At 35.1% G+C, this 17173-nt stretch overlaps 1 protein-coding gene across 4 annotated transcripts in view; it reads right to left on the bottom strand.

The window, feature by feature from the left end:
- Window positions 1–16947, bottom strand: part of ARHGEF12 (Rho guanine nucleotide exchange factor 12) — a 78684-nt gene extending 61737 nt beyond the window's left edge. For 2 of the 4 annotated variants that reach the window (XM_050759362.1, XM_050759364.1), the window contains exons 1-3: window positions 13999–14062; window positions 3085–3183; window positions 2071–2120 (exon numbers count right to left, since the gene is read on the bottom strand). In XM_050759362.1, coding sequence (XP_050615319.1) covers window positions 2071–2120; window positions 3085–3183; window positions 13999–14011 — 162 coding nt within the window. In that variant the 5' untranslated portion in view covers window positions 14012–14062. Of the gene's footprint in view, window positions 1–2070; window positions 2121–3084; window positions 3184–13998; window positions 14063–14540; window positions 14598–16163 lie in introns of those variants that run through there. The other 2 variants (XM_050759365.1, XM_050759366.1) reach the window with 2 other exon arrangements.
- Window positions 16948–17173: the final 226 nt, after the last annotated feature.

The raw sequence follows: 17173 nt of genomic DNA, 5'->3' as shown, positions 1-17173 counted from the left end.
TTAGTTTTTCAACCATGATCTAATCTTTACAAAGAAAATTAATTTTCAGACCGGCTAAATGTAGAAAAAGTTATCCCGATTCTGAATTAAACCAAACAAATCAAGGCAAAACTATCAAATGTGGATTTAACATTAATTTTTTGATTAATTCTCTGATCCAAGTTATCTAAAATTCAAATACATTAGTGTAAAAAACGGAAGTACAAGTATACTCAACCTGCCCCATGAGATAGTTACTGTTAGCTATGACATTTATTTTTGGAGACACTTTTCTAGTATACATACACCAAACAGACACATAAACATTATACATTACAACTGGTTTTTTCCTGGAAAAATAAAACTTTTTTCTCACTGTACGGCAGCTATCTTTCAATAAAGGTACACACTGACCTAAACCACTCTTTTCAAAAGCTGCAAATGAAATATAATTTATTTCTCTGTCCCTCAGTTTATGCAGTTATATAATAAAGCCAATACAAATTTCTCTGTACACATGACTTCACATTTGTACACTTATTTCCTCAGATAAGTTCCTAAAAGCAAAACTGCTTGTCACATGTTATACACTTTCTTAAAGGCTTTTGATACATATTCACAGACTTTCATCCAAACAGGTTTTACCTAATTCATACTCATAATGAACTCATGAGAATAGTCATTTTACCATACCCAAACTATACTAAATGTGTATTAGCAATCTTTAAATTTTCTGACAGCCAAATGTATTTTTCACCTATCATTTTAATTCCTACCTCTTTGTTATCAGTGAGGTTGGCCATATCCCCATTAATATGCTATGTATTTCAATTACTTTGGGGAATTGCCTGATAAAATTATTTGCCCATTATTCTTTTAGAATATTTATTCCTTTCTTATAATTTAAAAGTGTTCTTTAAAATTAAGGATATCTGGTCTCTGATACATTTCAAATATTTCTTCCAAATTATTGTTCAAGGTATGTTTTCTTATGTAATAATAATTTGATTTTAAGTACTCAAATTAGTCGATTATTTCAAGAATAGTTACTGACTAACCCATTCTTTCTCTACTGATCTGAATTCAAAAATCTATTTCTAGTCTCTCTGTTGTGTTCCACTGGTAGGTCTATATATAGATTAGAGTCATATACATCTCTTCTCATACATACACATACGTATAACATATTTTTTTCTTTAGTGATTCTTACATCTTTATAAAGTTCACCTGGTAGAATAATCAAATTGATATCTACCACTACAATTCTATTTGCATACAGGTCAGGTATTGCTTATCTGAAATACCTGGTACCAGAACAAGTGTTTCGGATTTTTTTGAAGTTTGGAATATTTGTATATACATAATGATACATCTTGGGGATGAGACCCAGCTTTAAATATGAGCCTTTTATGTTTCATATATACCTTATACACATAGCCTGAAGGTAGTTTTACACATTTTAAATACTTTTGTGCATGAAACCAAGTTTTTTGTTTTGGTCTGGTTTTATTTACTGTTTTTTAAAGACAGGGTTGCCCAGGTTGAAGTGCTGTGGCTATTCTCAGGTATGATCAAAGTGCACTGCAGTCTCAACTCCTGCACTCAAGCGATCATCCCACCTCAGCCTCCTGAGTAGCTGGTAATACAGGCTACTGTACCTGGTGAAAACAACTTTTGACTGTGACCCATCACATGAGGTCAGGTGTGAAATTTTCCACTTATGGTGTCATGTTGGTACTCAAAAAGTTGCAGAGTTGGGAGCATTTCGGGTTTCAGATTAGAAATGCTCAACTTTACTTTGATGAGAATTGCTTAATAACAGACTAATCTGGAGAGAAATGACCTTTCCAACATTGAATTACTCTCCTACTCAAGAATATATATTCCTCCATTATTTTCAATCCTTTTATTATGTCCTTCAGTAAAGGATAATATTAATTTTAAAACAAATGAAATAAGTTTTTATAGTCAATAGATCTATCACAGGTAATATGATGCTTTTTATAAAAATCCAAGTGAAAAAAGCAGAATATGACCAATATATGTTGTTTTTTAATCCTACCGTAAATTCTATGATAGGCTTTTCCTTACCTTGATGATTCGATCACCTGTCTGTACTCCAGCCCGCATGGCTGCTCCATCTGTATGAGAAATTACTTATTCAGAATGTGATTCATTTGCATTTATTGATCATCTTCCTGACAGAGGAACAGTATAACAAAGTGGTTAAAAACATGGGCTGCCCTTTGGGAAGCTGAGGAGGGCAGATCACGAGGTCAAGAGATCAAGACCATCCTGGCCAACGTGGTAAAACCCCGTTTCTACTAAAAATACAAAAATTAGCTGGGTGTGGTGGTGCGTGCCTGTAGTCCCAGCTGCTCAGCAGCCTGAGGCAGGAGAATCGCTTGAACCCAGGAGGCGGAGGTTGCAGTGAGCCGAGATTGTGCCACTGCACTCCAGCCTGGCAACAGAGCGAGACTTGATCTCAAAAAAAAAAAAAAAAAAAAAAAAAAGGGGGGGGCTGTAAAGTCAGACTTTACATTCAAATCCTGCTTCTACCACTCACTAGTTGTGTGACCTTGGACTGATTTTATGTTTTTTTTACTCTAAGCTTCAATATCACCTATAAAATGGGGATAAAAAAATTGTCTACCTCAAAATTATAGCACCCAACATAAAGGAAGTATTCAATATATGGTAACAGCAGTAGAAAATATTGTCATTGTTGTTTTGGGAAAAGAAATGGTATTTTTGAGGCCACAGCTATCTCTTTAATCTGTCTTTGCCAAAATACCACTGGTGCCACGAAAAACTGAAATTTCAGAAACTTGTATGTGGACAATAAAGTATCATGACCAAGGAGTCATATGATTTCTAAAACTATATAAAAACTGATTTTCTAACAAGTACAAAAAAAAAAAATCAACTAGAGTAAATTCCTTCCTATAACTATGACATACATTTGACATATAGACGAATCTAGCACAATAGTCCACATGACCTGCAATCTATGTAATTATTCTATTCTTGGGAATTGCCATTATTTAAGCTTTTCTATTCTTACTCTGTTTACTGAGTGATAAATTGTTTTTAGAAATGCCTTGCCTTCTTTGACAGACTGTACGAAGACTGGATTGTCTCCACTGACCGTCAGCCCAAATCCATTGTCATCTTTCTGGATGACTACGCAACGTTGAACAAGACCTGCACAAGAACCACAGCATAAAAAAAGAAGGAAGAGAAAACAGAGAAAGGAAAAGACAATAATTATATATTAGTAATAAACTGTGTTTCATCTGGAGAAACACAAAACAGCACATGTAAATCCACAAGGTAAAATAAGAACACTAACCCCCATCAACAAAGCAAACACAAGAACACCACAGAGTCACACATACTGTTTTCTCACTGGCGAAGTATAATAGAATTGCTCCAATATTAAAAACAGCTATGGAAAACTGCAAAATATTAAGTATTAGACATGAGACAGCTAGAAGGAAAGCCCATTCACATCTATGCTATTTCTCCGTAGTATAAAATTCTCCCCTCCACCGCCCCCCACTGCCCTGTGTTTTTGGTACCCTAATTGGTGTTTAACCCAAGAAAAATCAACTATCTTAGGACATGTGGCTAGGAACATCTCAAGGCAAATTCTGGAGAAATCCAGTCTTACTCTCAAGAAAATATACTCAGGAAAACAGTAAAAAGAAAGGAGGTACTTACAGAGTACCTGAAGCTATTCCCCGAAGAAGGGAAGAGAAAGGAAGAGTTCAGGGGGAGGAAAAACCCTGGCTTATAGAAAACATAAACAGAAAGGAGAAAAAAGTAGGAAAGATAAAGAATCTATGAGCTCAACCAGTTCCTTCATCTCTTTCATATACTTACCTGATTCCTAAAGGAGAATTTGTATTTCTTCTAAACAGCAAATGAAAACTGTCATTTGAGAGACAAGGTGAGAGAAAGAGGGCCCCAGCCAGAGGAACAGAAATGTCCTGCCAGAGTAGAACCCTGATTAGTACCCAGGGCTGTTTTATCATAGACCAGATCTGAAGATCTTGAACTCTGTGTTAGCCAGAGACAACATATATTTTCAGCTTTGCAGGATCTAAGCATTTCACCGAAGTCAATATATAAAACAGGTAAAGCAACACAAAGATAATGATGATTAGAAAATAAAAACTTTTTCTAAAGATTTTTATACAAAGAGCTACAATCTTTTAAATAAGTCTGATTTACCAACCAAACGATATGTTAAAGATATGTTAATAAAAAATATATATAGACTGTGTGTACAATGGCTCACAGAAAACATATACACATAACAAATTATATATATATACATACACACAGTGTATATACATATCAATTCTTGCTGATAATGACACATCATGAGTACATGAGCCTACTGTAGCTTAACATAAACCTTAACTCTTGAACTCATGCCCTACACAAAAATTAAAGCAGATCATGGGCCTAAACACAAGCTAAAATTTTTCATAAGGTAACACAGAAGGAAATCGTCAAGACCTTAGGGTATCAAAAAAACAAAAAAGGAAGAAAGAAAGAAAAAGAAAGCAGATAAAATACATGTAACAAAATAGTTTATAACATTAAAAAAAGACCTGAGGGTGGGTTTATAAACCATAAAAGAAAAAAAACCTAGGAAACTGGACAAAATTTAAAACATTTGCTATTCTAAAGACACTGATAAGAAAATGAAAAGGCAAGCCACAGAGAAAATATTCACAATATAGACACCTGATAAAGAATTTGTATCCAGATTATATGCAACTCTCCAACCAATAATGGAAGACAAATGTTAAAGGGGGCAAAATACTTAAATAAACACATCACAAAGATACACCAATGGCCAATAAGCACACGTAAAGGTGCTTAACAGCTGCAGCCATCAGGAAAATACAAATTAAAACCACAATGAGATACCACTATATACCAACTAGTCTGGCTAATCAAAAGAAGTGGTAGCAAAGAGGTGGAGCAACTAGAACTCTTACAACATTGTAACATTGCTGGTGGGAATGTGCTAACATTCTGGAAAACTGTTTGGAAATTTCTTATAAAAGTAAGCATATATTTACATACGATCCATGAATTTTACTCTCAAGAGAAAAAACAATTTGTGTCCACAGAAAGACATACATGAATGTTCACAGCAGTTTTATTCATAAGAGCCCAAAACTAGAAACTCAAATGTCCATCAACAGATGAATGGATAAACAAACTGTGATATGTCCATACAATGTATTAGGAAGGAAAAAAAGAACTACTCATACATACAACACACACAGATGAATCATAAAAACATCACGGTAAGCAAAAGAAGCCAGTACATAAGAAAGTAAACACTACATGACTCCAACATAGAAAAGGAAAAACTAAACTAAAACAACAAAAAGCAGAATAGCAACAGCCTAGGGGAGAAGTAGGGAAGAGGAGTGGGAATGACTGCAAAAAGAAATGAAGGAACTTTCTGCAGTGATGGACATGTTCTGTTTCTTAATTAAGATAATGTTTAATGAGTATGCATATTCATTTGTCAAAATCTTCTAACCAAACACTTACAATTAGTGCATCTTATTTTACGTAAATTTTACCTCAATAAAGTTGATTTTCAACATTTAAAAATGTGTTACCCCTAAATTCTAGAGACTTCTAAACACTAAATAATTCACATATTCACCACTCTCACAAAACAATAAATTGTAATGAGGGCAGAAGATAACAGAATTCAACCTTTTTTATCTGTTCAGTGTTACTTCCTTCAAGTAATTAGGACAACTATAAAACAGGATATGAATACATAAATCAAGTAAAAAAAACACATTCTTTATAAATTTCTGGTGTGTAATGAATAGAATTAGAGATTCAGGCCAGGCGCGGTGGCTCATGCCTGTAATCTCAGCACTTTGGGAGGCTGAGACAGGTGGATCACCTGAATGAAGTCAGGAGTGAGACCAGCCTGACCAACATGCTAAAACAAAATCAGCATGGTGTGGTGGTACATGCCTGTAATCCCAGCTACTCGAGAGGCTAAGGCAGGAAAACTGCTTGAACCCAGGAGGTGGAGGTTGCAGTGAGCTGAGATAGCACCACTGCACTCCAGCCTAGCCTGGGCGACAGAGTGAGACTCCATCTCAAAAAAAAAAAAAAAAAAAAAAAAAAAAAATTACTAGACTAACCAGCATTTTACAGGAATCTTTTAAAATCCATGCTTACTTTTGGAAACAAATATTTCACAACCTCCCTTACAGTTATTTGAAATTTCAAAATAAATTAGACATTGTGACTTTAAAAATCAAGGCAATTATAACACTGAATACATTTTTTCATACAATATTCGTGCTTCTCTGTTCTTCCACCCCACCTCACAAAAGCTGAAAATCAATGAAGTAAAAGTTTCTAATATGGGTGATTGCAGTGCTAAGCAAACTGGGCTTCTTAAATAGACCTTTTCTCAGGTGCCTGCAGAGAACAGGGCGCCTATAAAAGATGAGGGAAAAGGGTATTTGAAGTTAAGGAGTTTGCTATGTCTGTACCTTTCAGTTGAATAAAAAATATATAAAGTAGTTATCTTGATGCCTAATGAATATTAAGGGTTCACACATGTTAAATATTATTTTATTATGATTGGGGGGAGGTTGACCTTGGATTTTCTCCTCTATCCATGCTACTAGTACAATTATAAGTACTTTTATGTTAATAAACTCCTATCAATTAATGCAAATGATCCTTAAGAGGATCAATTCTGGCTGGGCGTGTATGGGAGGCTGAGGTGGGCGGATCACAAGGTCAAGAGATCGAGACCGCCATGGCCAACATGGTGAAACCCTGTCTCTACTAAAAATACAAAAACTAGCTGTGCGTGGTGGTGTACGCCTGTAGTTCCAGGCTACTCAGGAGGCTGAGGCAGAAGAATCGCTTGAACCCAGGAGGCAGAGGATGCAGTGAGCCGAGATCACTGACAACAGTGAGAATTTTTTTTGAGACTCCATCTCAAAAAAAAAAAAAAAAGAGGATCAATTATGATTTATGTCTAAGTTTTGTTTTTTAGTAAACAAGGAAAGTAGTTTTGGATGGGTAAGGAAGGGAGAAGGGAAATTTAAAGGGGCAGAGCTTCTTGTTGTAGTTAGCTTTAGAAGATGAGAGACAGCCGGACGTCCTTAAGAAAGGAATCAGTCTTCTTACAAGCTTTTCCTAAATATGTAGACTGAAGTTAGGTGTCCCTCTTATAGACTCCCACTGCACCCTCTGTATACTCCTATTGTATCACCCTTACTCACACTGATTTGTATTTGTTTTTATTCTTTCATTAGATTTTATGCTCCAAAGGTGTGGGGGCTGTATCTTGATCACAACCTTATCTCAGAACCTTGCATATATTCTGGGACAGAAGGAAACTTAGAAAAATTGCTTATGAATTAATGAAATTCAGACAAGTAGACGAGTCCAGAGATGAAAGGAAACTCAGAAAGGGAGGTCATCAGAGAGAAAAAAATAGCACCATGCACAGTCAATTTCATAAATATGCCTAGAGTCCTAACAGATTAATAAGAATCAAGAAAATCTATTAGTATTACTTCAGAATACAGCAAACCTGTTTTCTCCAATTCATAACAGTCTCAGTCTGATAACCTTCCCTCTTAACTACAGCTAAAGGAGAAGATGAGGGACAAAGAATAAAGAGGAAAAGGAAAAAGAACCATGCACACATCCCATTCAATTTTTTCTTCTCCCCAAATCCATTATATTAGCCACATTTACTATTTTATATTTACTGCTAGCGTGAGGCTGATGTACTTGAACATGTACTTTAAATCAGCAGACCAATATAAAAAGAAAACATACCTTACACATACAGTCAATTCACAATCTATCAAATACAAATCAACCATACTGTTCTGTCCCGTCTATCTGTGGTATCTGCATAAATTTAGACTTGTGGTGACAATTAACTGAAAACGAAGCCATCCTACCACTCAAAATTCAGAAATCCAGTCCTTCAAACGCTCAAATCTATTATGTTCCCTCTCATTCAAAATCAAATGAAATGTTTTCCCTTTTTCTTCAGAGAAATATTCTGTTTCTGACCAGAAGCTGTTTTAACCCACCACAGAGGGATAAATTCCACCCTCTGCAAAACTAAAATCACCACTACTGGCTAAATTATCATATCTTTGAAATATCCTTTTTGACATACACACACAAAAATCCTACTTCTTTTGTTTGTTTTAGCAAATTTGCATTGAGCATCTGTCCATACTAGTTATTTAACACTGCAGTCCATAGGTGCTTGAAGAACCCAAAACTACTTGGAGTCTTTGTTCTCAAAGAACATAAAATCCTGGCAGGACAATACTGAAAACAAATGGAGAAAAAAATGAAAATGTTTAAGAATCAAAGAATGGTACAGATAATAGGCCCTGTATGTTACAGAGAAAGTCAAAGATAAAAGTAAACTCATAACTCCAAAATAGCAATCTTCAAATTTTATTTTAAAAAATCCCAAAAACCAGCTTTCATCATTTTTACTTTTTCTGATTTTTACAACTCATATAGTCCATGGTTTTGTTTTGTTGCTAAATCCTTTATCGTCTGGTATAAAGATTATTAACCATAACTACCATACAAATGTATGTATCTGTGAATATGAGTTTTGTAAGGCCACCTAATTACTCTGATATGTGCTATATACCAGCACTTTGCATAAACACAGGCAGAGTGTTCAAAAAGTAAAACCAGTGAAACTTAAAACTTCCTTCAAACGTAATCCTAACAGGCAGGCACAGTGGATCACACCTGTAATTCCAATGTTTTAGGAGGCCAAGGCAAGAGGATTGGTTGAAGCCAGGAGTTTGAGCGCAGCCTGGGCAACAGAGCAAGACCTCTTCTCTACAAAAAATAACAGTAATAATAAACACATGTTTTTCAAAAAAACAAAAGACTTAGTCCTAGTAATACTTCTTCGGTCCCATTGTTCTTGGTGCCATATGAGTATTTCTTCAGAGCTGTTTTTTTAAGTGCATATAGAGTAATGGTAAATGAGTGCATACCTCTATCATTGCCCTTATCAAAATGTATTGCAATTCTTTTGTACTAGACTGTGAGCAACCACAAAGCAGGTACAGTCACTTATATCTTTGTATCTCTATCCTTTAGTATAGTGCCTGGCATATAATGGGTGCTCACGAAATAGTTATTAAATAAATTTGAATTTTATACATGAAGGAAATTTTAAACAAACATACTCAAACACTTTCTAATTAGAAAAAAAATCATAGCCTTGAAGACTATGCAAAGTAGAGAAACATTTCTATAAGAACACTAATTAACCTTCTGCCCTGGCAAAATTCCAACTATAATAATTTGATTTTCCATCTACCCCAAAATAACTCCTCTAGTTACAAAAAAATGTTTATGTCCTGTCTCTTAGAAATCATATTTTGCCTAGAAGCTGATAAACCTGATATCATGCTTCATCTCATCAGTGAAGTAAAGGTGTTATATCAAATTTACATAAATACTATCCTTTTCTAAGTTTTATTTCCTTATCATAACAAAAGACATATTTTTTCTGTTATAACAATGTGGCATTTAAAACCAATATAAAAAGACTGCTTCCTTCTTACTCAATAGATAATTACCAATGATCATATTTTGAAAGTGAAAAAAAATGAAGTTTCATTCTATAACTATTCCTGAAAGAAGGCCACAACTCCTACAATGAAAACAGAGTATGGAGCATATTAATGAAAATGGAGTGTTAAACATGTAAGATAACCTGTTAAATCTTCCATATTACATGGACTTTAGTGAAAGCACATTAGTCTTTCTTCACCTTTTATTTTATTTCATGACCAAACTTCTCTAAGTTTCACCTCTTAAGAATTAGCTTCAGGGAAGGGAGTGGAGAAGGGCCATGTGCAACCTCATAAAAACAGCTCATTTTAAACTGGTGCCAGACATACATGTTTTATGAGTAAGACCTCAGATAATCCTTTGATTAAGAAGCTTCTTGATTCTAAATGCACAATCTTGCCAGCAAGAGGAGCCTTACATTCCAAGTATGCTGATTTCATTCTTTCAGACCACTACCAGAAAAATGTCTCTAAGTTACATTTTCTTCTATCTTAAAGTTTTTCAGAAGGAAAGAAAGATTCAATTAGGATAAGTCAAGATCTTATTCTATCAATTTTCTCTACTAAAATACTTCCTATGTCAATCTCAACAATCATTCATTCAAAACTCACTTAATGAGGGCCTCCAATGTGTTCAGCATTATGGGAGATGTAAAGATAAACAAAAATACAAGTAATTAAATATAAAACAAGATGACAACATTCAGAAACAACAAAAGTAGCTGGGCAATCCTAGGAAAAGGCAGTACTTGAATTGAGCCTTGAAAGATGAGTAGGATTCTAAGTTATAGGAGGTAAATCATTCAAGACAACAGAAATGGCATGTGCTGGCCGGGCGCGGTGGCTCAAGCCTATAATCCCAGCACTTTGGGAGGCCGAGAAGGGTGGATCACGAGGTCAGGAGATCGAGACCATGCTGGCTAACACGGTGAAACCCCGTCTCTACTAAAAAATACAAAAAACTAGCCGGGCGATGTGGCGGGCGCCTGTAGTCCCAGCTACTCGGGAGGCTGAGGCAGGAGAATGGTGTGAACCCGGGAGGCGGAGCTTGCAGTGAGCTGAGATCCGGCCACTGCACTCCAGCCTGGGTGACAGAGCGAGACTCCGTCTCAAAAGAAAAAAAAAAAGAAATGGCATGTGCAAAGGAAGAATGCCAACACGTATTTGGAAAATGAAACTCTGAAGGAGAATCAGAGTAGAATAAATTGGAAACAAATTGTGGCATTATCTTAACAACTACCTGTACTTTCTTAGCAAGTGAATGACCAAATTCTTACTTTAGTAATATTAATCTGACAAGTCAAGGCAGAATATAGAATGGAGAAAAGTTAATGAATCAATGTGAAACTGAAATAAAAGTTATGAATCTATTAAAATAGTCTAATAAAATGATGGACAAGGCAGTGGGGTTGAAAACAAAGAGTGAAGGATGAAAAATATTATGATGGTAGAATCAAGGGGACCTGGCACATAGCTGACCACAGGGGAAAAGGGAAAATGGAGAAGTCAAATATAACTTTAAGGAAATATAAGACTAGGTGAATGGAAGAATGACAGTGTCATTAAAAGAATTAGGGAAATAAAGAGGAAGATTGATTCGCAGCTGTAGAGAACAATGATGAACTCCAGTTCGGTCGCTCTGAATTTATGGGACACTTAGACTGGAGAATGGAAGAAAGATTGGGGACAGAAACTTGGGTCATGCCTACACGTATAAGACAAGAGGGAAAAAACAATCAAAGAGAGACAAAATAATTACAAAGAGTAAAGAACCAGGTTGATGTAATATCATAGAAACCAAAGAAAAGGTGTTTTGGCACAAATGGAGGAAAGGCCACATGAGACAAACAGCAAGAAGGCAGCCATCTGCAAGCCAGCAAGGGAATCCTCTGACCTGACCACACTGACATCCTGATCTTGATCTTCTAACCTCCAGAACTGTGAGAAAATAAGTTTCTATTGCTTAAACCACACAGTCTATAGTATTTTGTTACAGTGGCCTGAGCACACTAAGACAGCTTTGAAAAGAAATAAATTATTTTCTTGCACCGAATACTGTCAGCAGGAATCTGTTCATGACACCATGACAGCTGTTAAGCAGCAGCTATGGTCTAACTCAGAATTCACTTGCTGAATCTCTCATTTCCTACAGTAACCCACAAAAGTATTATTAAAATTAAGTATTATTAAAATTGTAGATCAGAAAACACATCCATACACATTTAACAGACTCTAACAGCTAGAAAGGGAAAAATAAGGGGAAATGGAATAAATAACTCACTGACCGCACTGGGCAGAAATGTAACAAAAAAAGTCAATACAAAGCAAACGCTTTGTTTCCTTTTAAGGTGTACAAAGTAAATCTATTTCACAAAGTAGCTCTAAAAATGCCTAGGAAGCCAGGTGCGGTGGCTCATGCCTGTAATCCCAGCATTTTGGCAAGTCAAGGTGGGAGGACTGCTTGAGCTCAGGAGACAGAGACCAGCCTGGGCAACATGGCAAGACTTTGTCTCTACTATTTCTTTCTTTTTTTTTCCCCCCCTGGCAAATCATTCCTTCAACAACCTCATCTCTATTAAAAAAACAAACAAACAAAACAGCTGGGTGCGGTGGTGTGCACATGTAGTCCCAGCTACTTTGGAGGCTTAGGTAGGAGGATCACTTAAGCCCAGGAGGTTGAGGCTGCAGTGAGCCATGATCATGCCATTATACTCCATCCTGGGCCACACAGCGAGATCCTGTCTCAAAAAAAAAAAAAAAAAAAAAAAAAAAGCCAAGAAAGTTTAAAATAAATAATATGTGAGTAACTAGCATTTTTGTTAAGTACCCACCTAATGAATTTTTACCCCAAGAGAAAACAATGTATAATTTCAAAAGTTTGAAGTGGGCTTATAATAAGACTCTACACTAAAGTAGAATGTCACCAGTTGCTATGATTCTACTCAGTAGTTTCAAGCTTTTCTGAATTCCCAGAGAGACTTTTTCATCTATGTTAACTGTATGTAATCTAAAGAAGTCTATTCACACAGGTTATAAAATATTTGTAATGTCAAAGAGATTTATGTTAGCATACTAATTCTGTTCTAATCAACTCATCCCTCCAACGAGTGCTTTTTGAGGACTTGTGGACTCAGTTCCTTCCAAAAAAGGTATTTCAAGGGTTCTCAAAAAACACACACACAGAGAAGCCACACCTTACTTCCTGATTACCACTTAAAATGTTTCTATCACTACCAAGCCAATGGCATGTCTGAACTAGTATTAATATTTCTATCACTGTTGAGAAAAATATTAGTATAATATTTCTAGTCAGAGGTTCCTAAATTGTTAGTCTTCATCCAAAGCACACAACAAACTTCTAAATACACATCGCAGATATAGGAAAATGGAGAGGAAGATGAAATAGAACACTGCAAAGGCTACTGAAAAAGAACAGAGCTATAAAGATAAAGTTCATGTTCCTAAGGAGAGGATAAACTGTAGAAAGCTCTTTATACAGAACAGAAAGATAGAGTCTCGAGGAATTAGGTATTTCTTACTTATCAGTAGCCAAAATACTCTGGAAGGAAGAAAAAGCGTAAACTTGATGTGCCGCAAGGCATAGTATACATTTACTGCTGAACTACTGTAAAAGCTATACACAGAAAAAACACTGGTCACAAAAACCCAAGTAAAGAACCATGTCTATATGTCTTAACATAGCAGCATTAACTGGTTTAGAACCAAATACTGAGCTTTCATAATACTAAAAAGTATCTGTTATTATGGACTCAAGTGCCAGCAGATGTGAACTGTCAAATGTCTTAAAAGGGGGAGGGCAATTCCTGTATTTTTCTCCTCTCCTATATATCAAGCTAGGAAACATCTGCACCTGGGGGAGCTTCTACTCTATAGACTTGTGGCTCTATTAAAGATGACCTGACTTCCCTTTGAGGCCAAATTTGGAATCTTCCTAAAAAAAGAAATAATTTATCAGTCTTTCAGAATTATTTTTAAAGTCTTAGCTCCAGGTAATTCCTCTCCTATTCACTTTTCTCAAAAAACAAAAAGCCAAAAAAACCCAAAACCAAACCCTAATCAGATCCCAAAAGAAGGAAAGAGGGCAGGTAAAACTGCAAAGGAAAAGGAAAAATAGGTATGAACTTCACAAATACGGTTTATTGTATCTTTGGAAGACAGGACACAGTCTATAAATATTAGCATTTCAATCATCTGCTGCAAAAGTTGACCACTCAGGTTAAACTTGCTCTTCGTTAAGATTATTTTTAAAAGGTACCATTTTGAAAATTTCCCATTCCGATTAAGCTTCAGAGAAATTTCTCAAAGGCATAAATTCTTCAAGCTATGAAAATAAAATACTTACGTATTTTTGCCATCGTGGATAAATTATACAAGAATGACTTTTCCACATGACGAGGCAATTAAAACTAAACAAACAAAAAATGAAATAAAAATTCCAAAGAACTGCTAATACATCTAAATTACACCAGTATTATACTTAGAGGAAAAGACTTAATTCCTCAAATTCTTCATAATCCAAACTCTGCAAATGAGACGTGGGAAGAAGATGACAAGAATTCAAAGCCCATTCGTGTTATTTGGAGGAACCTGACCCAAACATATTAGAGATAATCACCTTCCTACCATAAACAAGATGGGAGAAGATGGGCAATGTGGCCTACTCTTAATCTACAATGTTAGTTTCTAGCAACCTTAAGCTTCCACATCACAGCCACGTTAAAAACCCCAGGCTCCCTTTCCCTGCAGTAGATCATGCCATGCACAGCAGACACAAGAAAGGCTGCAGTTATTTTTTAAAAAAGAAAGAAAGAAAAAAAAGAACAGAAAAGAAACACCATGAAGCAAGCTCCAAAGGGCAAGTCTGAATTAGCTACATTAGCTTACCATATATCTCGGATCTACTCTCCTCTGAACTAGACTTTGTCTTCTTGGAGGAGCTATCTGCACAAGAGCGGGAGAAAAGGAGAGAGATATAGAAAATATGGAGACCAATGTAAGGGGAAAAATTCATGGGGAAAAAAGAATGAATCATGATCAAGTTAAATCGTGCAAACACAAAGTATGAATATAACAGATGACAGCACTTAGAATAGTCACAAACAGTACAGGTAATGACATATTTTAAAGATTTATCGAAGAAAAGACAGTGCAATAAAAATATGTTCAAACAAAACAACACATGAATAGTATACAAAATATATCACCTGATAATTGTAGAGATGACAAAAGCACTAAAAGCTATAATGATCTCATTATGAAGCACTGCATACATCTTTGCTTAAATCTGTCTTTGGAGATGGGCACAGCACAGACATAGATACAAAATAAACCTAACAAGATTATATTTTTGTGAACATAGGGCAGAAATTTTTGACCTTATTGGCAAGACAATACCTAATCATGTAAATGAAAGCCTCTGAGCCCCATGACTACAAAATTAGGCATCAGAATGGAAAATTCTCTCTTCATGGAGATCCGTAAGTGACATAATACATATTTCCCACCACCAAAGCCTCCTAAATTGATGACTGGAATTTCATTTTACCTACTCCCCGAAATGCAGAAAATGATTAGCTATGTGCTTCCTAGATAATACTTATAATATTTTTTCAAAATAAAGGAGTTTATACTAATAAAGTAAGAAATGTCTTAGATACATAAAACATAGTATTCTCTATATTTAAAATTATATTTCTAAATAAAAATACCTAAAAATAGAAACATTATTTTTATGTATCTGAGATTGCGGGATTTACTTCGTCTCTTGTCAAAGGGACATGCAACTGAATAAAATCGTATGTACACAAAAAATATATGTCAGTTTCAAATGACAAAAGCAAGATTACCAAGCACTTTCTATGAATCAAATACTGAGTAAGTTTACAAGGAGAAAGCAAAAGGAAAAAGCCTGTATGTTATATAAGGAGATCAATCTGAAAGTCTGTTAACGTGACAACCCTAAGAAAGACGACATTGCTTAGGTTGAAAGACAGTTCTTTAAGTTCAGAATACTTTTTAACTGAAGAGAAAGGAATTTCTATTCATTTGTTTACTCTAAAATGAGACAATCATTAATTTGTGAAACTGATTTATCTAAAACTCCAATTCACCATAATCACAATTGAATTTTTAGATGACTACAGAAGTGTAGAGTTGCTAGAGCCTTGGTTTTATGACATACTACTGCTTATACCAAGATTCAACTTAATACTGAGTCCTTGATCTGACCAAATCTCCAATTATTATATAATCATTTCTATTACTATCACTATTTAAAGATATAATATACTCTACAATGATACTTCTGTAGTGGAATGTACAGTGTTGGAAGTTAAAAATGCTTGCATTCCTGCTAAATGCAAAGGCGTTATTATGATATAATTGGAGGAATGTGAGAGTCCTAAAACAGATCAAACAACTATTTCTGAGTGTTTCGGGTAGCTTAAGCTCTATTATTCTGAACTTCACTACTCTCAATATTCTTTGAAAGAATGAATAGTGTTTTACCTGTGGGGTCAAAATCATGTGATGCAATGCGCTCAACTTTCTGCTTCTTATCTGTTGGTGACTCTCGGTTCAAAATACTTCCATGCCTAAATTAAAGCAAAGTAATCAAATGCTCAGTGCAAGAAAATCATTAGAATAAAAAATTTAAAATTCCAAAAGTGGATCTTACAAGAGAAACTAGGAAATCAGTTTACTTTACACAGCACCATAAGCCTCTCTAATTACATTTTTCAATAAGTTTTGGTGATACACAGTCTATTTACTCGATTACAAAAAGTGCTTAAGATAATTAAAAATAGTATTCAGCATTAAAGTCTCTTTTATTCTTAGAAGTAACTGCTTACATTTTTTTTGTATGGTTTTCACAGGTCAATACTATCATTTCCATTTAACAGACAAAAAAAAAAAGACACAGTGCCTAAAAGGAATTAAACACATTCTCCAACTCTACATATGAAATGTCAAGTTCAAAATCACTGCATAAATACAGCATGCATGAGAATGGTTTAAAATTTAAAAAGCAAGCCTTAGGCCAGCCTCATTTTAAGCCTGCCTAGGTAGTTCTAGCCACAGAAGTCTTAGCCAACCACTTTAAGCATAAATGACATTATTATTATTATTTTTTCTATGGCTTAGCCAATTACACTGATCAGATAATGATTGGGTGACAAGACTATAACAATAACACACATGTACACATACACATATTCACTGAAATGCCAAGGTTAGCATTGGATCCTGGACTATGCTGACACTAAAAATGATAAAATATAAAAATTAGGAATGACATACTACCTACATTTTATATTTATGATAATTAAGATAACAGAAGAAATGCTGAAAGCAAAAACACTGAGGAAGAGGCATTTAATACCTGGAAATGAATAAATATATAGACATGGATACAGGCATAGATATATTTGAACATTTTGGAATTTTTTCTTCACTGTCTTAAAGTAATTAAGACTAGGCCAGGCGCGGTGGCTCACGCCTGTAATCTCAGCACTTTG

Source organism: Macaca thibetana, chromosome 14 (assembly GCF_024542745.1).
Source record: "Macaca thibetana thibetana isolate TM-01 chromosome 14, ASM2454274v1, whole genome shotgun sequence".
Taxonomy (NCBI): Eukaryota; Metazoa; Chordata; class Mammalia; order Primates; family Cercopithecidae; genus Macaca; species Macaca thibetana.
This window is presented reverse-complemented; position numbering and strand designations above follow the sequence as displayed.